Below are 24503 nucleotides of genomic sequence, written 5' to 3' on the forward strand. Positions count from 1 at the left end.
ACCTTGTGATGGGGCGAGTGTTGACACTGTCGGCCCTCAGCGATTAACGACAGCACGTTTTTAAGACAATGAGCCACTGCTGGATCTAATCGCAAAGGCTGCTATCGATAACCTCAACAGCTGCTGTGTCACGGTAGGTGACAACCGTATCCTTGCTGAATTCAGGTCCTCTACTATGCTGTGCAGTAAATATTAGCATAAGTCTGGCGTACGGTGCTTCACCAACATCTGCACGTTGCACTGCAGGTCAACTGCCAGCAGCTTCTTGGTGACACGGCGGCAGCAGCGGAGACACGGATCAGGCATGCCTTGATGAAAGGTAATTGCTTCGCCAAGCGAAAAAGTATACTACATGCATAAAATTGCTGGTGTTAATGAGTTTGGACAGGTCAACCACAGCTCAAACCTCTCCAACACAGCCTCATGTGATGTGCAAATTTATATGAATGGTGTCAGGAATCGAGCCCAAGTATGAAGATTCGTTTTTCATTTTTTATTATTTTCTTTCATTTGGACGTGCCTTTGGAATATCTTGATTGTGGCCATAGAAGTGGCATTTAGTAGTACGCTTGTACCAGGCCCGCAGTTGGGAATTTTTTTAGAGTGGGGGGGGGCATTTGTTGAAGGCCCTGACAAACACTTGTTTTTATTATTCATTCATGGTTACCTGGATATTTTGGCTACCTGGCTACGGGCCTGGCTTGTGCACCTCACAGCAAAAATTTGCCGGATGCAAAAATTTAGGAAAACCAATATTCCCGCTTTCTCTGTGAACATAGCCTCTAATTATGTATTCCAGCTTGTAGTTGTGCACTAGGTTTGAGGTACCATTTGCTAACAGAGAAAAAATGCCCTTTATCCATAGAAAATATGCCCTGCAAACTTCTGGTTATACATTTTGCAAAAGTAGTAATGATAGCTGTACTCTGCATTTCATAACTGAGCTCCATCAGCTGCATTTAATACCCTGTAGCGTGTTGTGCTTTTCGTGCTTATTCAGTTAAACTTTTTGAGTAACCGTACCGGATCACATTGTCAGGTCTGTAGTTGTATAAGTCAAACTACACTTGAAGCTCAATACAATGAACACGAATATAACGAAATATCGTATGTAAGGAATTAAATGGAATATAGTCTTACAAGACGTGCCAGTGTTAGGAATAACTTGTATAACGAATTTTGGACATAATGGACTCATTTTCTTGTAAGATGCAAGTTTGTTATTAATAAAGTTCGAGTGTAAATGAACTGATACCATGACTAATTCATTAAAGCAGTGTGCTAATAAGTACTTGTCACGTGGCTCCCCCTACAGCGCAACTGTACACACCCTGCCTACTGCAACTGTCTAACGTGGAGGTGTTCAGCGTGGACAGGGATGTCGGCTCCGGAGGCGGTGAGCACGTGTTTTCTCTATTTGCTTGTGTTCGCTGAAGCCCCTGCAAGCTTCTCTTATAAGGAGCAGCAGCCAATTTTCATGGTGCCCATTTTTGTCGGTGCAATGGGAAGCTTACAGGTGTTAAAGTGAATTAAATACTTTATTATTCGTCCAATTGTTCGAAAGCACTTCAGTATTTGCCTGTGCCAATCAATTTGTGAGTGCAGCGTGGTCACAAGATTGTGTCGGTGTGCAGATCCCCGGGTGGTCCGCTGCCTCGGTGACACGCTGCGTGCGTTGAACGGCGAATTGGACGAACCCCCTGTGGCTGTGGTGGCCACCACAGCTGCCGACCCTGACACCCTTCACCCAGACTTGGCCCCCCTGTTCCTGCACTCGATTGAAATCCCGGTGAGTTAGAGCACTAGTAAACAACCCCGAGTTCCAAAAATTGTAATTAAGTAGAATAATGTGCACTTTTGCTGTCAACGTGCTGCCACAAGAATTCTGCAATTTCGTTCTGTGACAAGGAAGTTACAGAAGTTAGAGCACTTGTTTCAGCTGGTTCCAAATTTTTGCGTGGCCTTTTAACTCTTCTTTGCTTTCAGAAAGTGAAAGGTGTAGCTCATCATTAGGGCTCTGCCCACTTAGGCATTGTGACAGGGCGTCAGCGATATGCCATTGGCACGCAGCCAACTACTGAGCAGGGCATCCCTGACATGAGCACTTGTCATAGCAGAGTGGGAAGAAAGTGCTTGGCTAGGAGCTCCCTTTTTCTAGTGGTAAAGTAGTCAGACACCACTTGAAGACCTTTGTTCTGGCAATACCCCCCCCCCCCCCCCTTCTGCCTTTCTCCACTCTATCTTAATGGCCCCAGTCTTAGTGCAACTAAATTTGACTACACCCCACTATCCAAAGTATGTTTGATACCCCGGCTTTTTATGGGGGCACTGAAGTGAAAATATGAGTCCGCTTAGATTGACGAGTTGCACTCTTAATGATGTTCATTTCGTCGTCATAGATATAAGTAGAGCAGGCAAGTTAGGGTCAATGTTGCGTTTTTAAATTTCGTGCTGAGATCTCCGCGCATGATGGCACAAATTTCAAAGCTCCTTTGTTACAATTTGGAGACGTTGACTTATCTAAATTTTCTGAACTCTGTTAAAATTTCTGACTACCTCGGCGAGCCATCTGTACTTCAATTTTAACCAATTAGGAACTGTGCAGGCGCTAGTAGATTCTGTGAAAACATATGATGTCACAGTGATTGGTGCGGGAATTTCAAGCTGGCATTTTCACTGGCATTTTCTTGTTGCGCATTGTCTCGCCTATTACGCGTTTCCTCGTACTGACCTTTGTATTGTGAAGGGGCAATTTACTGATGGAAGAAAAATTGTTTCTCTCTTTAGTGTTCCTTCGAAGATGCATGCCAAACTTTTGGACTGTGAGTCACGGCATTTCTGAAAATAAATCTTAAAGATTCTTAGAGAGCTCCCTTATCGTGCCTTTCATTCTTGCCCACACTGTGTTTGTGACATGTCAGACCACTTCCTCCTGAAGCCGGCAAGCAAAAACAAACTGGGATTCTTGTGCACTCAACTTGTGGATGAAATAGCCAGCCAAAATGCTGGCACAGCTCGTTTCATTGTCGAGTGAAATCGTCAATTTACTTTTCTTGTGTTAGTACTATGTGTGTACTGTGTGTATGGTACTTGTGGATTGAAACACGATAAATGAACTTAGGACACACAGTTACTCTCATTCAAACTGTCTTCATTTTGCGACAAATCCACATAATTTTGATTCAGTCAGAGCCAACATTATCTTTATGCAGACCACATTCGTCAAGACCTGACATGAATATATTGAGTATTCAGTGTCACGTTTGGATCCTTGAGTACAGCAGGGCGTCACAGCAGAGTATGGCGTGATACCATTTTTAACATCACAGAAAACGGCTACCCATTTTGGTGTCAGTTGTGACACATATCTTGCCAGGATGCAGACGCTTGTATACTGACATATGCATTTGTATATTAAGGTTGTAGAAGAGCTTGAGGCCAAACTTCACCTCCGGCCCCTTGCTTTGGCACCATTCCATCTGGCATAGCCACGTATGTTTATTGGGAGGCTTTAAGCGCTACAATTTTACTGGAATTTGTTTTTTCCAAAAAAACTTTTTTCCACGCATGCGCGCCCAGTACCCAAATGAAGAGGGCCGTGCTCAGCTCCTGGATGCGTTGCTGTGGAGCCTTCCCAAGAACAACTCGGTGGACATCTCCTACTTGGCCCAGAGGACGGCGGTGAGCCGGCATCTTTTTTTTTCTTTTACAACAGCAGGTGTCGTTGGGTTGGCTCTCAGCATGCCTTTCTGTTGATCCATCCACAGAATATGCCACGAAATGTGACAGTTTGGGTGAAACATCGAAAGGATTAATGCCTTAAAGGACCCCTCACAGCGAAATCGTTGTTTGTGACTGTTTTGCTGTTATTTGTAGTGTTGCCAAAATGGTTCATTGGGCAAGTAATGTCTGGTAAGGCTGAAATTGAAGCGTAAGTGCTGTAATGCACCGTATAATTACGCATGCATCATCCAATCAGCTAATGTAGAATGCCTCTATGACCTGTGTATTTTTGTGACAACCATGTCTTGACAGCATTTCTGCACCAGTGAAAATTGCCCTTTTTTTTGCCTTTGGCAGTGATAAGCTCTGTCTGAGGACATTTGTGTGTGGGCAATTTGGCAGGGATTCAACCTGGGGGACCTGTGTGCACTGGTAGGCCAGGCCACGGCTCGGGCTCATGCAAGACTTACAAGGTTAGTACTATTCAGTGTGCTTTCCATTCTACTGTGCAGCATTGCTTCGGTACGACACTTCAGTTGAGCATTTTAAAACTGTTGAGTTATTGATAAGATGACATTGCAACTTAAATGTTTCCTACCAAAGTAGGTCTTTCATGAGTAATTAACAATTGTACGTGTTTCTTTCATTTGTTTAAATACATTTGCACTTCTATGCTTACTTGATAATTTGTATCCAATAGTAATGTACAAAAGGTCTTGGTACTGTATCCTGATTTCTGACCTTAATACCCTCTCCTGTATGTCTTTCAAATGATAACTGTACTATGCAAAATTAATGAATATTTGATTTTATTTAATTTTGATATCCTACTCTGCATCCACCAATATGTTTACCTCATGGCTGTGATCTCCACACAATGAATATACAGTACACTCTCGTTAAATGAAACCTAATGCGAGCAGAAAAATATGCGTAGTTTAACAAGAGTTTCATTCAGTGAGATATGAACAGGGGTATAGAATACAAGTACGAAACTAGTACGTCTTGTCAGAGGGCCTTGTTTCGTTTAAGCAGCGATTCAGTTTAAGACATTACCGTTTATTGAGAGTGTATCCTAGTGGTAGATGCCCCAAGTTTCAAATTTGGGGAAATGGCTGCGCTCTGCCGGCCTTTCTTTTTCTCTTTTCTCCTCTCTAGCAGCAGCAGCAGGGGCGGCCAACAAAGGGAAGAGGGCTGGGAGGCGGGTGTGTGTATCGCTGGCCCCCTGCTCGTGCAGGCCGACCTGGAGTCGGCCCTGGAGTGGCTCCAGGGCAGTCAGGCGCAGGCAGTGGGGGCACCCCGCATACCCTGCGTCCACTGGGAGGACGTGGGTGGCCTGGCCGAGGCCAAGCGCACCCTCACCGACACCCTGCAGCTGCCCCTGCGACACCCGCAGCTCCTCGACGCCGGTCTCAAGCGGTCTGGTCAGCATCGAGTGTTTCACACGTTATTTTGGAAACGTGTGGTAACCTGTAGAGCAAGCTAGAGGGCTATCGAGGAATGCGAAATAGAAACCGTGCTGTTGCCATCATTTTTCTCCGCCCTGTCATCACAGAAAAACAAGAAAATGCGGTGAGAATCGAGGAGTACATGCAGGGAGAATGTGTTGATATTACCTCATAGTTACCTCCAGTTACTGTGATAGCCAACATTTGCCAGTTAGACAACACTAGTCGACATTAATTTGTCATTAGCTGCATTAATCAGTGCTGGCAACATGCAACATGTAAATACAATATACCCACAAACCTCGACATAACTTACCCAGATATAACAAAATATCGCTTATTATCAGGTAAGTAAAAGATACTCTTTCCATAATTATGGTGTTAGTAATATATCCTTATAACAAATTTCTGGGTATAACAAACTTATTTTTGTATAAGATGCAGCTTTGTTTCTTCTATTTGCAGCTCCCAGTGCCAATGCTTAAAAATGATAAATAATATTTATCTTTCTTGGCAGTGATACGGTCACCCATGATGCATTGTCTATGTGTATTATCCATACACATCAAGAGGGCTAGTATTACAGGGACGAGAAAGGGAACGACACAAGCCCTTTCTTGTCCCTGTTGTGTTAGTGCATTTAGTCTATTAGTACAAACCAATGCCAATTAGCTCGCCTGTCCGTTTTGCTTGTCTATATGAAGCAGCAAAATGCCTTGCAAAAACTTCTACTCATCTACTGTACATATGACATATATACCCACGTATCTGATGCAGGCGTGCTTCTCTATGGTCCACCTGGTACGGGAAAGACTCTGCTCGCCAAGGCAGTCGCCACAGAGTGTGCCCTCAGCTTTCTCAGGCAAGACTGCCTTTATGGCTTTAATTCCTATGTGCTGCCTCTTCGTAGGGCATGGTAGGGTGGTGCAGTCGAGGTGCTATGCCATATTATTGAAAATTCTGTTTATTTTATGTGCTTTAAAATACTATGTAGGTCTTGTGAGAGTCATTGCATAAGGGGAGTAGTGCAATAACAAATACACATGTTTCGAATAAGCTAGATTATATAACATCAACACCTACCAGCAATTTGCAGGAAAAATACAGAATTTAAAAAAGTCACAGAGTTGAGTATTATATTTGAATGTAAACATTTGAGAGAAGTCTGTCTGGTTGGGTATGAAACTGGGAGATGATATAGACTCCAACCCAAAGTTTTGAAGAAACCCGACATTTCGGAACCGACTTGGTCCCTTCCTCAGGGGTGACTGCGTCGGCTACGTAGCAGCAGCGTCTTCAAAGCACTCGAGGGGTGGCTAATGACCCCCCTCTCTCTCTCCTTTTGCCGTGGAGCGCAGTCCGTGTGTACACTGGGGGAAGGGTTCTGAGGGAGCGGTTGATGTTATGGGCTGTTCTCTGTATGTGCCACGACTCGAGTAACAACCTTTTCCTCCAATAAAGGTAGACTTAAGGTAGCACGTTAGAAGTTCTAAGAAATGCTCACATGAAAGACCAAACTCATTTTGAAATCTAATTACACCATATTTATCAATGACTTTTTCAACAGAACGTAACAAATATTGATGAGGAATAGAGTTAAACAAATCTTTTACGTCAATAGAAGAGGCCTGGAGGTGTACGTCATGGTTGATGTTCATAAATTTAATAACCTCTTCCGAATTCCTGACAAGGAAAGGGTCACAGATAGGTAAAATACCAAGCTTTGGTTGCAAAAACAACGCTACTTGTTTTTGCCAAGTGTCACGTTCAGAGATTATAACTCTAAATGGCACATATACTTTATGTGTCATTGCCGTGAAAAACACTGCTAAACAATCGCGCGTTTCCTTCTCAATAATTCTGACCAATTTATCTAGCTTCAATCGCTTACACAGCTTCTTAGCCTCACTCTTTATTTTTGGAAGACACACATTACTGCCACTGTCAAAAAAAATAAGGAGTGAGGCTAAGAAGCTGTAAGCGGTTGAAGCAAGATAAATTGGTCAGAATTATTGAGAAGGAAACGCGCGATTGTTTAGCAGTGTTTTCCAGTCAGAAAACGAAACTAATTCGAGCCAGCGTGGCGGGCGTCGCGGAGTGGAGGAGACGGGCGGAAAGGTTGTAATCAAGAGAGGAGAGCAGGCTTGCGAGAGAAGAGCAAGGATTTGCGATAAAGAGAGGGGAGGATGCGGCGGGAGGGCGACCTTGAAAACCAAAACACGCGGGAAGGAGGCAGGTTGGGTAGCTTGCTTGAAAGGTCCGCGAAACTCGCACGTAGAAAAACTTGGAAGGAGTGCATGGCCGCCTGAATCGGCGTACGCGGCGGTGTTCGAAGAATCGGCAGCCGTGGTCAAAAGTCGTTTTGTTGCGCCGGCAGGTTTGCGTGGCCTCACGAACTTCGATATTTCACGATTCGTTCCGCGCAAATTAACAGCCGTTTTCGCGCTTCCGCACGCGCGCGGAAGGCATGCGGAGCCGAGTGTGAAGTGAGCGAGAAAAATTAGTCCTAAACACGAAACGAATCGCAAATTATCAGAGTCGGTGGGGTAGCGTACGCGCGTGCTAGACGCAGGCTATCGGATACAGTCGGTAGCCGACGATGTTGGCAAATGGTCTGGTCACTCCAGGCCGGCAACATCGACAGTACCAGCGATCGAAAACGGGGTAGATGGCCGACCGGTCTTCGAAAGATTTGTGGCAGTGTGAAAACACGGGCCTCGTCTGGCGATGCGGAATGCTCAGAGTAGCGAGGGGGGATGACAAAGGACGGAGGGGGGCGTAACAAAAGTGGTCGGGGAGAGCGGAAACTAGAGGGTCGGTGAGGCAGGGTCGGCGTTTAACAATAAGAATGTATGGGCACCTCGCCGATGCCTGATCAATGGTCGAAATTGGTTTCCCGGGAAGTCGGCAGACCGCTGACTCCGTTCGCTGTAACCGATCAGTGGCGCTCGGAGACGTTCGTTATAAGTGCGATTTTGTGCCATTGAACCAATGTATATTTTCACGGTCCGCGGATATTGTTCGTTTTAAGCGAAAGTTCGTTTTAAGTGGGGCCGTTATACGTGGGCTTGACTGTAATACCAAAGTTTTATGACTAAGCAGGCGCAGTAAGTGCTACTCATTGAGGTTTGCAAAATGATATCTCAGGATATGACAGGAGCTGTTATAGATAGTGTGTACTTATGTTGCTTAAGTAGTATAGTATGTCTATTATAACTGGTACCTACCGTATTTACACGATTGTAAGACGGCCCTTTTTTTCAAATTTGACAATCCAATGTTGGGGGGTCGTCTTAGAATCGAAATCGAACCATGTACCTTAGAATCGAAATCGAACCATGTATTGTCATCTCGAATAGTTTCCCGCTCAACCCAAAGCGCATAGTTTTCCGCGTGCTTATACAAAAGCTTTTCTTTTTTTAGCATCTACTGCACGCATTACGAGTGCCTTTATGACGAGCGCACGGCTCTTGAGGGAGCACCGGTAATCGATGGAAGAGCCGCCGTAGGGGGGTACTGGTAGTTGACGGAAGAGCTCCTCTTTGTGATACAATTTTCTAAGCGGGCGCGTCGCCGCGTGCTCCTGTCGCTTGTGTCCACGACCGGCTCTCTCGAGTCACTTCTGTCTGACATGAGTGCCGTAGGCTCGAAGAACACTCGGCACTCGTTTACGGCAGCGTTTAAGCGGGCTGCTATTCTTCATGCGGAGGAAACCAACAACTGTGCAGCAGGACGGAAGTTCGGAATCGGTGAATGTGTGGTGCGGAAGTGGCGGCTTCAGCGCGAGGAAATTTTCTCGTGCGACTCCAAGCGCCGTGGCTTTCGCGGGCCGAAGTCTGGCCGCTTTTCGGAACTAGAGGCGAAGCTTGCGGCCTACTCACACTTGACGACGACGTGCTGTGGGACTGCAGTAGCAATGACGGCAGCAGCACCAGCGAGGACGACTCCAGCGACGATGAATAATCCTCCGCAACCACGTGAATAAATTTCCCTTGTGTAAAATGCACGAGTTCTTTTTTTTTTTTTGAGATGCGATTTTGGGGGGGTCGTCTTACATTCGAGTCGTCTTACAATCGTGTAAATACGGTATTTCTTTTCATGACTCATTGATTCACTTACACCAGCAGAGCAGACATGTAGGTATGTGAATGCCAATTATTGATATGCCATGCAATAAGGTTTGCATTCACTGTGTATGTGGATTTCATGTATTTTGCGTTTTCGATCATAGATAGAGCTGCACCCATTCGCCTTCTCCTCATAAGCATTATTTTAAAAAGCAGAGCTGCGCCATACTGTACAGTTCACTATAACTTAGTTGTCACTTGCTAATCAAGATGTAACATCACCGGCTACCTCGTGGTGTAGTAGGCAAGTTTGACGCCAGCGTATGTTCAGAAGTAGGATTGCTCTTCGTCTTCCGCCGCCTTTGTGACGTTGCACACTCGTTGCCCTAGGTCAAAACAAAACTACCAAGTGCCACATTTGTGTTAAATGAAACCATGATCACTAGTAACGAGATTGTAGACAATGTCTGCACTATCATGGAAGCATTTGCACAGCCTGTGCTCAAGGAATAGACTCAAGACTGTTGTTTGTTGTAACCATAGTGTATGAAACAGGAGTTGTTTTTTAAATGTAGGTAGTAGGCTTGTGCGAATAGTAAATTTTCTGTTCCAAGTGGATTCTAAGCAAATAGGGATGTGGTTGAATAATTTCAAATCGAATTCAGATAGTATATATCACATCTTGTAAAGAAAGAGGAAGCATATATTGTCATGACCGAACTAACCATTATTTTTTTAATTGAAACAGGTCATGTACAAATGTCTGTTTTTTTTTTTGCTCAAAGGTGGTTAAAGCAACTTTGTTTAGTTACCGAATTCAACATTGAGTAGAATGGAAGTGATAACCTGTAAAATACATTGCGCTTTGCAATTTCCTATACTCAAAACACATAAGTCAGTATAACAATCTTTAAACCTTAAAAAATAATCGACCAGTTCGAGTCTGGTATGTTCATTTAACCCAAAAATGGGTTTTTGCCTCAGTGCGATATTTTTGTGCGCAAGAGGAGGAGGAGGAGGGGGGGGGTTAGGTGCATTCACAATAAATCATTTCTCCACTGCAGTGAAACGACCTTCACAAGAGGTTACATGCAGTTTATTCATGTCTATTTGTTAATTTTTAATACTGTGATATCTGCTCGAGCATTCCCAGTGCCCATATATTCACACAAGCCTAGTGGATAGCAGCCACGCGGTTATTGAGGCATGTGGCAAAAACGAAACTACTGTTTGCTGCAGCCAACGCTGATGAAACCTAGAACACTAGCTTAGCGATACAAACAGCAACCATTCAGATGTTGTCCAACTGATGTGATGTCACACATGATAATAAACACAAAACAAGTACGAAGCATCCTGTTTCACCTCGTTACGTTATGGGTCCTGTTGATGATTACGGTACGCGTGATTTTCACACATTTGCATTGCACATTTTCGGCACTTTTTGCACGGTGGCCTTCAAGAATTGTCCAAACGAAGTAGGATGTGGCCAAGTTAATGATTTCGGTCCGATTAAATGCATATCTTTGCAGGAACCAAAGAAGATTAACGTATTCATTTTTTACAAACAACGAAGGTTGAATCAACAGTATTTCACTGTATTAACAAGCCACAGTGCATAATTTATTTAGATAATGTCGGAGTGATAGCCTGAAGGAATTTAGCAGCAGCGATATGCTCTCCTCCACATTCTGTGCAGTGTCAAAGGTCCCGAGTTGATCAACATGTACGTCGGGCAGAGTGAAGAGAACGTCCGAGCTGGTAAGTGGACTTGTTGAAGTTAGGCTTTGTCAGTTTTCGCCAACTTACCTTTCCACCTTTTTCTAAGGAATCACCCCCTCCCCGCCCCCCCCCCAAAAAAAATAGACCAACCACGTACACGCGACTTTCGAGCGAAAACAGCAGGATTTGCTGTGGCGAAGGGGGTCATTCTTCACTATCGCGTCGCAGCCAGAAAAAATTGTTTGTCGTCCAGAGAAGATCGTGACAATTTCCACAACATGGTAGCACCCCTGATTCTCACTTCGCTTGTTATCCACGCGTAGAGGCACTTCTCGTGTAGAAGCGAGGCGGCTGCCATATTTTGTTGTTAATCTTGTTATCGACAGTTTCTTTTGATGCTTCAGGGTAGCTTGCTGCAATGCTGGTTACTTGCTACCACGACCTCATCATGCTTGCTACGATCTTAACGGCGGCGTCACGGTCGTCGTGCGAGGTTGCCGCAAAGTTGGCAAAGTGCATCATAGTGTCGTAGTGTACGCTTTTAGGCACTCCTTGAGATCATAGCAGATAGCGGTTAAACGATTGCAAGAAAAGATAGCCGCAAAATGTTTTTATGGCGTGTGCGGGCGGCCTGGAGACAGTTTGCAGAAGATAGGGCCATCAACAACCGTGCAACAAAGAGGCTGTTTCCAAACAGTGTATGTGTAAGTAAATTGCGAAAGGCTAAGCGGCCTAACTTTTTTTTGCATTACCGCATTTTTTCTCGTCCCGAAAAATATTTCATAAAATTTAGCCCGCGCAATGAATGGACCCCTCAACTTTGCTCCGATTTTCTGAGAAAAAAAGTGCGTTCATTATGCGAGTAAATACGGAATTTTCACGCGAGAAGCACTTGGAACCAAGTAAAGTTTAATTTCAATGAGAAAATTTTAATTACGCATTGAAGTTTAATTTCAGTTATGAGAGGCCAAGTTATGCCTGGGGATTGAAGAGAGTGCTTTACCGGCTAACAGCACAGAGCAAAGATTAATAATGAATTTTTTATAAGCTTCAATTGCTCGAACAGATACTTTGTTTACTAATCGTTCTTGAGGACAGCTTTATAATAATTATTTTGCCAGGTAATTCTTTCGTTACCGCATCTATTTAAATCAATTGCTAGTGATCAACACATCGGATAGTCGATTTTGCACATTAAATTTGTTTCTGATGCACCCAGCACTTTTTAGTAGTTGGTCCAGCCACTTAACTTTCAGAATCAATTTGAGTCTGCCCGTATTGGCAACATAGTGATTTTTGACAGACGTTAGTGCAAACTAATGTGCGTGTATTTTTGGGAAAATGCACTTGGCTGGCGAACTTGACAGAAGTGCGTGCCCCTGATAGTTCTGCCACAGTAACGTCAAAGTTCTGTAATCAAATGAATCTTTGCAAGTAAAAGATCAAATTAAGGTGTGAGCTTTGCATTCTGACAGTGTTAAGCAGTAATAATTGCCAGAAATTTGTGCCAGTTATTCAACAGAGAGCTTTTGCGAGAGTCAGGGAAACTTTATTCGACAAAAAAAGTATTTGCAAGGGTCCGCCGCATGTATAAAGTGCCCTTCTCAGCCAGTTTCCAGCAGCTTTGGTTTCGCTTGTATCGTTATACACAGGGCCGCATCTAGTGTCACTAGTCACTCTTATGGCGTCCTCACGCACACATCGGTGTGCATCTGCGCTGCAATATACATGTGCCACGCGAAACTGTCTTGCAACTGTATCTGAATTGAGTAAAGACAAGCTTAGAGTTCGAGGATGACAGGACCTCACTTCAAGTTCTATGGCAACAATGTTCTGCGTCAGCCTAAGACATCCGCAGCCGCTCATAGGTTTCGTTTGTTTTTGGCCTCAAGTTGTCTCCTCCATCACAAGTGCGTAGCTGCTGACTTATATGCACAATTTTGTAGCTACTCTGGTTGCATATGAGGTCCACACGTCGATAGAGCGAAGTGTGCTGGTGCCGGCTGCAGAGCTTCTCCTCAGAACAAAAAGGCCACTGGAGCAAATCTTGGCCCTGACTACGGAGCAGTGCCAAACTTTTTAGAACTGTGGGCGATACGGTCTTTTTTTAATAAGATGTGAAAGTTTGCAAAGAAGTACACTTGGATGCATATATTGCTACGCCAACCTATGCGGAGTGAGCTGGCTCATGAAAAGATGTACGCTAGACGAAACAGCAAAGTTCATTGGACATCTAATTTATAGAGAGATTATTTACCTCACGGGCATCCTTCTATGTTGGAACACTTTCATGTTCTTATTGCAAAAAACAAAAATTTACTGAGAAAAGTGTACGAGTTAACTTGTGTCTCGCGAAAAACGAAGCAATGTTTCACTGCATAGCACGAGCAATGAAGCAGTACTTCAGTTCTGATTTTCTCTGTCTATGTAAATAGAAGCATTTTATGCAATATTTATTATTTTTTTATAATGTTCCTTGGTCATTTATCTCCAAATGTATATTCTGAGTATTCTCTGTTTTGAATATTTTTGCATATAAAGTTTTTATTTTACTGTTTCATCATCATTATCAGCCTGACTACGTCCACTGCAGGACAAAAGCCTCTCCGATGTTCTGCCACTTAACCCGGTCCTGTGCTTGCTGCTGCCAATTTATACCCACAAACTTCTTAATCTCATCTGCCCACGCCCACCTAACCTTCTGTCTCCCCCTAACCCGCTTGCCTTCTCTGGGAATCCAGTCAGTTTCACTGTTTACCAGCTGGCAACCAAAAATTACACACTTTTCTTATCTTTATTGATTCCAAAATATTTTCATTGCTCCACAACGTATATTATTTGGAAAGAGCATTCTATTGTGCAAAATTCGGTATGCTAAAATGTGTGCTTGAGTACTTTTAAACTGGCGAGTACTATCTTCCTGAGATATATGAAAAATAACCATTTTCGTGGGGTAACGAAAGAGTCAACTTTCATCGGCAACTTTTCACCATCTCGTGGGTGATATTTCAGGAATTAACCTTGGTCATCATTAAATACAGTGGATGCCTTCAGTATAGACAACTAATCTTTGAGACGATTGGATTGAAAATTCTTGCTTCAAAGCACTGTTCATACAGTACATGCTTCGAAGCATTGCTTAGCTGTAAGAAATGTACAATGACTCATTTGTTACATGAGAATATTATTGTTTTTTATCGTAGCTGTGTTGAGTAAGTACAAAGAATTAGATTTTTGTTATGGCTGTTTCCTCATTTTCCATTATATATAGCGTTTTCTTTTCATTGCTGACTTTAAGGAAATCTTTGTAGCCAAATGAATTTATAACACTACTGTGCGCTAGCTGGTGATGTAAACCAAAAAGAACAAATCTGTAGGCTTGTGCAAAAAGTGATTTTGGTCGAATAAATTCTTGTCTAATTTGAACAGTATATATATCAAATGTTATAAAGAAAAGTGAGCATATTTGTCATCACTTAACTAACTTGCACAGTTGTTCGTTAAGGGATTGAAGCAAGGCCTGCAAAAATGCTATCATTTTTTTGGTTCAAGGGAAGTGGAAACAACTTTAAATAGTAGCACGATTTTACTTTTGGTATAAGTCAAATGATGATGTGCCAATTAAGTATCGTTTTAGAATTCACGATATAAGAAGCATTTATATAAGCTTGTATAAGAAGCATTTTAACTTTAAAAAAGATGAATTGATGTGAGGGTAGTATGTTAATTTAACTTCAAAGTGGGACTTTGCGGCAATGCGGATTTACCCTAGATGGCATTTTTACGTCTTAGCACTCCTCTCCTGCAATGAAACCACCTTTGCAGAGAGGTAACAGGCAAATTATTATACACCTATTCCTTTGAATACTTCGAAACTTTCAACAAATTAAGCTCGAATGGAAGCGAACTCGAATACAGTAATAAATTTCCAACATTCAAAGCACTCGGATATTTGCTCAAGCCTACTAATCTGCTAGGGAGTCAGTGCAATGTGTGCCTCGTGGATTCTCTTTCCGCCTGTAAAATCTGGCTGTCTCAACTGCATGCTCTGGTTGCAGTGTTTGCTCGTGCCCGTAGCGCGGCGCCCTGCGTCATCTTTTTCGATGAGCTGGACTCGCTGGCGCCTAATCGTGGACGCAGTGGAGACTCTGGCGGTGTCATGGACAGGCAAGTCCTCTCTGTTCTCTGTTGCATTTGTCAGCGTAGGACAGTGTGTATGGAGTGCAGGACAGAGGTGACCAGGAATCCCTCGCTCGGCCGGGAACATTGAAGGGCCACTTTGCAGGGTTTGGGTACTTGAACATGCATCGTGCGTGAATCATTTTTTAGTAGTAGCGACAGGGTTTCACAAATTTTGAAGTGCCTGTACAACTTGAGAAAGGTCGAAAGACACATTAAATCAACACATTGCTCCACTATTCGATTCACTTTACAAAGTTCACCATAAAAATTAAGGCTATTTAACAAGAAAAATTTACGAGGAAAGGGGAACTCAACCTTTCCGCTGTTCGGTCATATCGTATTGCAACCATGTGATATATGTTGCACATTTTAATTTGCTTGTGCATGCCTCTGCACATATCCATGGTTGTAATACAATTTGAACAAATTGCCTAAAATTGGCATGTGTGCTTTTTTTGCATGGGAGCTGCACTTCGGGGTAACGAAAGCAGGCGTGTGCGAATAGTGAATTTTAGGATTGAAGCAAAGCCATTCGAAGCGAATAGTGATTTTGGTCAAATAATTTAGAATAGAACTTGAATAGTATATACCTCACATATTGTAAAGGAAGACGGGCATAATTGTAGTGACCTAACTAACCTGCAGAACATTGTTTTGAAATGGAAACAAACCATATGCAAATGCCGTCTTTTTTGTTTCAAACCAAGTGGAAACAGCTGAAAGTAGTAGCAGGATTTGGCTTTCTCTAGAATGCAAGTGATAACCTGTAAAATTTTTACGTTTTGAAATTCACTATACTCACAGCATACAAGCCAGTATGACAAGCTTTTAAACATAAAAAAAAATGATAAGTCGATGCAAGGGTAATACAGTATTTTAATTTGCCTCGAAGCGGGGTTTTGAGGCATTGTGGATTTCACCTGTGTTGTTTTCACGGCTAAGCACATCTTCACTACTGTGAAATTACCTTTACAAAGGGTTACACACGAATTAATATACACCCATTCGATCATTTTGAATACTTCGAACTCTTCAATATTTTAGATTGTAATCGAAGCAAATTTAAATACAGTTGAACCCCTTTATAAGAGGCATGCTTCAGACAGCAATTCTGGTCTTTTATATGCGTTGTCTCTTATAAGCAGGGTACCTCGTATGCATTTTCTTATGAACTTGTATTTTACTGTGGGCACACTGTTGTCTCTGATACCCATTTGTGTCTTATATCAGTGTCTCTTATAAAGAGGTTCGGTTGTACTGCGATATTCGTTTGCAGAAGCCCAAACAAAAGCAAACACTCATACATGCTCACGTAGCATGTGCTCGTTTAAACAGCCATGGCCAAACCTGTACAGTTGCGCACCAGAATACATTCTGAACGTCACTGGCTGTGGCATGTGACTTTGGTTCTTTGTACAACGTGGAGCGCACAATGCATGAAACTACTGCGTGTGTGCCAAAAATCAAAATGAAAGGAAGAAAAAGAAGAAAGGGACTCGCAATGTCAACACAGAGGCATTTCCTTGTCTCTGGCAGTTGGGAGTAGTACGCTCAAACCTCATTATAACAAAGTAGCATCTTACACAAAAGTAAGTTTGCTAAGTCGAAAACTCATTGTAAATGTACATTTAAAACTCTATATCAGTTGCAAAACTAGTTATTATTTCTTCGTTATAACCGATATTTCACTATATCCGGGTTTCTTGTATCAAGGTTTGAGTGTATGCATCGCTCACGAATGCTAGCCAAGTCAAGGAAAGGAGCTTTTGTTCTGTCATAGAAGCCCTGTTCCTACAGGCACGGTAAAAGACCTCCTAATATTTCGGTAATGACCTTATTGAAAAGGCACATTTGATAAAATGCTTCCCAGGTGGCAGTTACATTAGCAAGTGATGGGTTGACGAAAGACTGGTGCCTTTCATCAACCTGGTGCCTCGACAGCTGAAATACTCGACTTCGCTACGATGTCGTGGATTTGGCTGGCAATTGCGCAGTCGTAGTTGCTGTAACGGCAAAGATGTGCTATGTTGCACTCTAAAGGATTCAGAGCCTTAATATGTCAAGCTTCCAGAGCTTTTCTCGAGGCAAAATGACCGAAATATGAGAAAGAATAGAAAATGAGGCCTGTGATGTCACTCTGGGGCAGCACATTTTTTGTCACCAAGATATAGCAATTAATTTAAATTGAGTGTTTGCCTGTTGTTATTTGTGTCTCGTAATCAACCTTTTACTGTCAAAGTCGTCAGAATAGGAGGAAAGAAATGTGCGGAAGGGCAGGGAGTTTAGCCAGCATCAAAATAGAGTTTTTGAAATAGTAATTGGTAAGTCCAAACTGATCTCATATTTCACTTTTATTGTCCCTCTAACAGGCCAGTGATGATGATGACATTATTGGGCCCTGAAGTGCAACCTTTCTTTTTTGCTCTTTCTCAGAGTTGTCTCTCAATTGCTGGCGGAAATGGATGGGCTCAACAAGTCGGCCGACGTGTTTGTCATTGGTGCCACCAACCGGCCTGATCTGCTAGACCCAGCCATCCTACGGCCTGGCAGGTGCGTCGCCGTCTCTTAGCCACTGTGCTTTGCAACATTGCCGACACCGTGCAACTCGGCACGGTCAAGTCTTTTCTCGTCATTAAGGCGAAAGCTTTAGATGCCTCATCGAACACGAAAATTGGCTGTTATCGTTGGCACTGTCGAAACAAGCGACGCAAAAGGTCATCAGCATGTGACGGCAGCATCATAAGACATTATCGAGATGTCAGAAATCGCCAAAAATTTTGACATCGTGATGACATCACATTTCGCGTAACATGATGACATTATCACATGAAATTATCGCAGAGTCAGAGGTTGGCCGATCATGGAGGCCTGGTGAGCTGCCTGGTGGCAGGATAATGTACATCGACCTATGAGAAAAGAAGATGCCTTTCGTCTTTCAGTCATATCAGGCCGATGCATAAGAGACACTGCAAGTTTTATTTTGTGCATGGTCTCTCAAAAATAATATGCAATGATGATCAGTCGTAAGTAAGATGGCTACGAATAAAAAAGTCTGCATTAAGTTCATGGCTCAAAATGCATTCTGAAAATCAGCTCAACCCAGCAGCCTGCGCATTAGAGCAGCGTTCACTCTCATTCCTCATAGTCCCCCAGTTTCAGCACTTCGAGTATGTTACTGTACTGTTTTCACTGTTTGTCTGCCTGTGTGGCACCACTTGGGTTACTTCGGAAAAGGCGGAATGAAAGAAATTCAGCAGAAATGTTGCATTGCTTTTTGTACTGCTCTCGTATGTGTGTCTGGCCCCTTGTATGAGAAATTAACTGGATAGAAAATGTGGGTGGCCCGCATCACCAAAAAGTACAATGAGCTCAAGCACGGACGTAGCCAGGAGGTGGCACACCGGGCACATGCCCCCCTCCTCCCTCCTTCGAAATTTTTTTCTGCAATGGCATAGAGAGTGAAAAATGGTCATTTTAAAAGGGTGGCCCTCCTGAAATTAAGGTGGTGCCTCCCCCCCCTTCCTAAAAATATTTCTGGCTACGCGCCTGAGCTCAAGCCAATTTAACATGACTAAAGAGGGAAAATGTCACAAAGTAATATTTGGCAAAAAAAACTCCAGTTTATTAAAAAAAAAAGGCTAAAACCTAATAGGTGTGGCATGTGAGTGTAGGCAATAAACCGATTAGGTTCTTGGGAAAGAGCAGGTCGAAATGCATCAGTGTTGAATTTCCCCAAGATCACTGTTTTGGGTTGAACAGGCTGTGTGTTTGTTTAGCTCACCTCTGAACACTGCTTTGCCTTCATTTCTACCAGAGTGGCTGATGGGTTATGCACCTGTTGGCTTTTCCTACAGCAGGCAGAATTGAATAAGTCTACACTAATACCACATTCACTGGTACAATCAGCTAGATTAAGTCCGAAATTTTTATCGAGTATCTGGGGCACAGAAGAAAAATTTAGGTGAGGACTTGAATATTAGTCTGCTCCATGTACAGTAAAATTCAACCTTATGGAGTGCATTTTTTTAGTGAAAAAAAAAAAAACAGTTGATATGCTTAGGTCACAAGGCAAAGATTGCACAATATTGTTAAAGGGGCCCTGAAACACTTTTTTGAGCATAGTCAGAAAACGCTGCCGATCGGTAGTAGAGGCTCCCGACAACATGCAAGCCAAATATTATAGCACAGCATGCCACCTGGAATTCACAATAACTTATCAAAGTAAGCTAAAAATTGCTTTCTCTTCTTTCGACAAATGACGGAAGACACTCAAAAATCACACGTAGCAAGCTCATCTATCAGCCATTGGGTGATTTGAACATGGCACACTCGCTCGTTACAGAGATCGCCACAAGAGGCTGCGACTTGTCCACGTGTGCGCGCCCGATCACACTGAAAAAAGCCGCGCATTCAAAGAAAAAACAGAAAAAAGTGCACGAGGTCACGAGGCACGCATGACGTATTTTCTTGCCCCTTCATTCCTCTCTGCTTACCGTCCAGCGCTTTCATTGGGACCAGAGAAGAGAGAATGCATTGACAGAGTGCGACAAATCTTTGCAACTCCGCTCATACAAGACAGATTCTTAAAATTTTTGCGGCTTTGAATTCGTGAGGCAATAAGCTTTTCCAGTGAGTTCATTCCATGGTTACTTGAAAAAGTGTTTCAGGGCCCCTTTAAGTGCAAGACCAAGCTGGGAGGCTTTATCTATATTTACAATTCAGGAGATACAGTTTCTTAATGCAACAGCTAGTGACAACTTGACGATCGTAGTCCTCTTCACTCAACTGATTTACTTCTTCCTTCTCAGTGGCACTGGCCTCTAGCAGTACTTAGTGACAACGAAACACATTAAGAACTTAAATCAAAATCGTTCACGTGAGCTCACGTAATTGTTTGAATGAATTGCGTCTGCAGCCCTGAAATGAAATATTGCTTTAATTAGAATGGAAGTATTCACTTCACAATTGGAGTTTCAAATGTGTGTGCATCCGTAGTCGCTATTGTTAGAGTGGCTGTCTGCATCGAAGTGCATCATTCCGAGTGCAGTTCCTAACAATGAATTGTGCAGGTTTGACCAGCTTCTGTACGTGGGTATCCCGTCGGACAAGGACTCGCAGCTCAAGATCCTGAAGGCCTTAACCAGAAAGCAAGTTGATTTTGTTTTCATTCTATACAGTTCGTCTTGCTTTGTCCTTTAACACAGCTAACCAGTGCAGTGACTCTGCTACTATGGCCTTCTGCACTCAAACCTCGTCATAACAAAGTCGCATCCTACCCGAAACTAAGTTTGTTATATCCAAAAAATCGTTTTAAAGGTTTATTCTTAATATCCTATCTATTGCAAGGCAACTTTTTTTTTTACTTTGTTATATTTGGGTTCGTTATATCAAGGTCTTAGTGTATAACAAGCGCGAGTTATGGAGAAAGAGAATGAGTACTAGTCCTCCATTAAAGCTCTGGTCCCATGCTGACGAGCATACAGTCGACTTTTACGAATTCCATCTTGGTGAGACATCGAAATTGGCCGATCTGTCTGGCTGGTTGTATGTATCCAAACACTTCCCTCTTTACTTTAGTCTGTTTATGAGGTTTCCCTATTTGTAATGCACCTAGTTCTTGTGCATTGTTAGTCGAAAGGGCACGTGTTAGAACCACACACTCAAATGCATGTTTTGCAGTCTACCAGATACTTATATTGTAACCAGCCATTTTTACTTATAAATCTGCCTCATAAATATGCGTGTCTTACCAGCGGCAATGTGTTGTCAAGGAATTCATTTTTCTGTAGTTCCACCAGGGTTGATGCTGCAGTCGTTGAGATTACATCAAACAGTACTATTGATGTGGTTGTTAGAGCTGTTGTGCACATTTACAAGCAGAGTCTAAATTTTCTCGATTACCAAGGATGAGCATACAGAAGCTAAGGCCCGTGGAATGTGTGCTGGTGATTATGGTGATTGCATGGATTGATCCCAATCGCAACTAAAGGTTGCAAGGCTGCGGCTTTTGGTTGTTATTGGGATTTATTCATTTATTCACCAATTTCTCAGAGACTGTGAAGTACAAGCAAATGAAAGTAAGAATGCACGCATGAAAAAAGTAATTTCAAAGGAGACATCTTCATGGCATCGTAAAGAAAGGTGTAAGATAATGGAGGAGAAAAATGGCTGGGCTGGTAGAACCCTGGTTGAAAGCCTGTCCCGTTATTTCATCTCTGCTCTGTTCTTACATCATTCATTGCACACTGGAAAACACCTTTTATGAATTTTATTGGACTATCCCAGCTTTCCACTTTGAAAAGTATAACATAGCTTGGTATTATACAAAGGCCTAGATGTACCAGAAATAGTGTTTGTAGTGTTTTGTATATTAAATGAAATGCTTGTATGCGTTATGCAATTTCGATTGTGCTAAAATAATCATTATAGAAGTGGTAAGGTGACTGTAAACACAATCTTTATTTAAAAGTATAATTAGAAATAATGAACAGAGTGTTATTGCAGATGTTGCCTGTGTCGAAACAAGGGAATGTAGTGCTTGGATGTACGAAAGTAACAATCAAGTAAGCTTGTGCGAGTATTCTAATGCTTTGAGTATTGAAATTAAGATTACAGCATTCAAGTTTGCTTTGACTTGAATTTAAGGTATGGAAAACTTCGGAGTATTTAGAATGATCCAATCAGTGTATATTAGTTCGCATGTAAGCTCCTGTAAGGGGGGTTTCACTCAGTGAAAGGGTGCTAAGCGGTGAAAACATTGGTTCAGGTGAAATTTGCAGTATCTTAACGCTTCACTTCAAGGTTAAATGAGCATATTACCCGCACATCGAGTCATCATTTTCTTTTTTTTTAATTTAAGATTGAAGGCTTGTCATATCAGCTTATATGCTCTAAGTATAGCAAATTTTAAAACAAAACATACTTCGCAGGTTGTCACTGGCATTCCATCGAAAGTTAAATTTTGCTACTATTCAAAGTTGTTTTCAGTTTCATTTGAAGCAGAAATAGTGGCATTTGCGCAGGTCTTGTTTCAGTCAAAAAATATATATTGTGCAGTTTAGTTAGGTGGTGTGGTGACAAATATGCCCATTTGTCGCTAAGGGTGCCGGCTGAAAATCTAGCGCCATGTTAAGTAAAAAATAGCGTTGTTCATGCCAGTCGAACTGAGCGCTGCCTGTGTCCAGGTTCCGATTTGCCGAGGGCCTAGATCTGGCCTTAGTCGTCGAGGAGTGCCCTGCGGGTCTGACAGGTGCCGACTTCTACTCCCTCTCGTCGTCTGCCATGGTGCTTGCCACTAGACGTCACATCGGCCAGCTCGAAAGAGGTGAGAGATTGTGGTGTGGGGCTGTTGCTCGGGCTCAATCTGTATTGTTTCGAGTATGCACAGTGGAAGAGTCGATTGGCACCTCAACAGCTTTTGTCTCGCGTATCCAGTGGAAATGTCCCGTGTAACGTCATAGCTAGAGTGGCTCGTTGCTGTTCATCTTGGCCCTGGCAGTAGTAATGATGACAAAATATCAAGAATCGAGAAGCAGCACAGTGAAGGCTTCTGGCCCACCAGTGAAATCGGCGAACCGTTGACACATCACGAAATGGGGACGCTCATGCTACATCGAGCAGAACTAGCTCACCAGTGAAATCATCAATGGCATGATGCTCAAGTGCACGTGGGCTCTCTTGTGCATCACTTTCACGTTAGGTGACTGAAATTTGGGAAGATCGCTGCAAAAAATTTTTTAAAAGAGTCTGCAGTATTTACAGATTTATACTGGACGATTTAAAGCCAAGTAATGCACACACTTTTCTTTCCACCCTCTTCGTTTGAGATCATGTCGGTGCGATTTTGACTCGAGTACATAGGTCACGGCCAGCGTTATCCTTAGAAACGAGGTTCGTCACGGTGTGACATGGTTATCTCGAACAATGGCGCGCATCATTCGTTATGCAAAAAAAAAATTTGATCTCATGTTTGAACCAAGGCTTTGAAAGACTACAGTGGAACTTCGCTACAACGAACGTTGCTTAAACGAAATTCCCGCTACAACAAAAAATTGTCGGTTCCTTGTCAGCAGTTGGTCAATGCAAAAATATTTGCATCACAAAGAACATTTTTTTCTCCTACCGTTCCGCTTCAACAAAATTTGAGCATGCGATTCCAGGCTCAGATATTTAATGCCGGGCAGTAAATGCAATATTGACCATTTCGATGCATTTTCAGAACAGAAAAATACATCTACGAAGTCTGAAACGCATGATGGCACCACCAGAAACTGCCACCGCGTACCGAGCATTAAGGCCGCCATTGCTCGATAAGGGTTCCAATGAGACTGTCCTGCTTCTGCCACTAGCTTGCTTTTGAGATGCAGACAGTCTGGAGCTGAACCTTATGGCGAATTCCACTGGAAGAGCAGGTGCACTCAAAAGCACGCTGAGAGTGCTCTCTTCGGAGCCGGCGTTTTTCAGTGGTCGAACAGGTACAGGAGCACCGTCATCCATTGGTAGAGCGAGTATGCTTTTGCTGCGACGAGTCACGTGGCCTTTCAACATCACGGCCTCCGAATTCTTCTTTAGCCGACAAGTGCGGCCGCAATGGTAGCAACCATGTGTGGTTTGAAACCACTGTTCCGCTGTTTTGTACGAGTGGAGGCAATGACAGCTGGACGTCTGCCGAGTGCGTTGTTGCACAAACATACTATGTATTAGAATAATGAAGAATAAATGGCCGACCGATTTCACGTGTATTTTGCTGCTGCCCCACAGAGAATATGCCGGAGCTTGGAATCTTTCGATCATATGGTCTCCCCACTTGTGAACCTCTTACCTGCTCTCCGGGAGCGGGCCGCATTCCAGTGGCAGATCGAGTAGCCTTGCTTCTAGGGCTCTGTCTGCCACCCTTCACTGTCTTGCCCCTCTACTCCTGCTATCTCAATGGAATTTGCCATTAGTTTCCTACACGCTGCTGCTGGGCGCAATTGCAGAACAGTGCCTTTTCCAATGCCAGTGCTTTTGGTTATTTTTGCGCTTGGCCAGTGTCAGAGTAGCTGATCATCTGTGTTAATAACAGGATAAGCCAGCCGCTACCAGCGGATGAGAAGAAAAGCATGAAGTCAGGCATAAGTCACCACTCCACATACCATGCCTGCATCTCGATGTTGTTGGATACCTTTTGACGTCGAACAGCGGCCTGTGTTAGCGTGTTAGTGCAACTGTCAGGTTTGTTTACAAAAGCTGTTGTGGCCCTTGTTTCAGCGTGCTTTTCAACATGGTGTCGCTATGCATGTGGGAGAATCACGTTTACACGCTGCTGAGGAAGAAAACGAAGCGGCCAACACTTTTAGAGTTTCGAAAATAAAGGTCTCTT

The 24503-nt window shown here is 43.1% G+C and overlaps 1 protein-coding gene across 4 annotated transcripts in view; it reads left to right on the forward strand.

Moving 5' to 3' along the window:
* The window catches only part of LOC119167286 (peroxisomal ATPase PEX6), a 95380-nt gene that overhangs the window by 69703 nt on the left and 1174 nt on the right, over positions 1 to 24503 (forward strand). For 3 of the 4 annotated variants that reach the window (XM_075866770.1, XM_075866768.1, XM_075866771.1), the window contains 12 exons: positions 247 to 319; positions 1316 to 1396; positions 1635 to 1789; positions 3580 to 3681; positions 4126 to 4196; positions 4882 to 5147; positions 5949 to 6033; positions 10938 to 10999; positions 15019 to 15127; positions 17576 to 17692; positions 20212 to 20289; positions 22327 to 22466. In XM_075866770.1, the coding sequence (XP_075722885.1) occupies positions 247 to 319; positions 1316 to 1396; positions 1635 to 1789; positions 3580 to 3681; positions 4126 to 4196; positions 4882 to 5147; positions 5949 to 6033; positions 10938 to 10999; positions 15019 to 15127; positions 17576 to 17692; positions 20212 to 20289; positions 22327 to 22466 (1339 nt within the window). The remainder of the gene's footprint in view (positions 1 to 246; positions 320 to 1315; positions 1397 to 1634; positions 1790 to 3579; positions 3682 to 4125; positions 4197 to 4881; positions 5148 to 5948; positions 6034 to 10937; positions 11000 to 15018; positions 15128 to 17575; positions 17693 to 20211; positions 20290 to 22326; positions 22467 to 24503) is intronic. The other variant, XM_075866769.1, reaches the window with a different exon arrangement.

Source organism: Rhipicephalus microplus, chromosome 6, assembly GCF_043290135.1.
Source record: "Rhipicephalus microplus isolate Deutch F79 chromosome 6, USDA_Rmic, whole genome shotgun sequence".
NCBI classification, from domain to species: domain Eukaryota; kingdom Metazoa; phylum Arthropoda; class Arachnida; order Ixodida; family Ixodidae; genus Rhipicephalus; species Rhipicephalus microplus.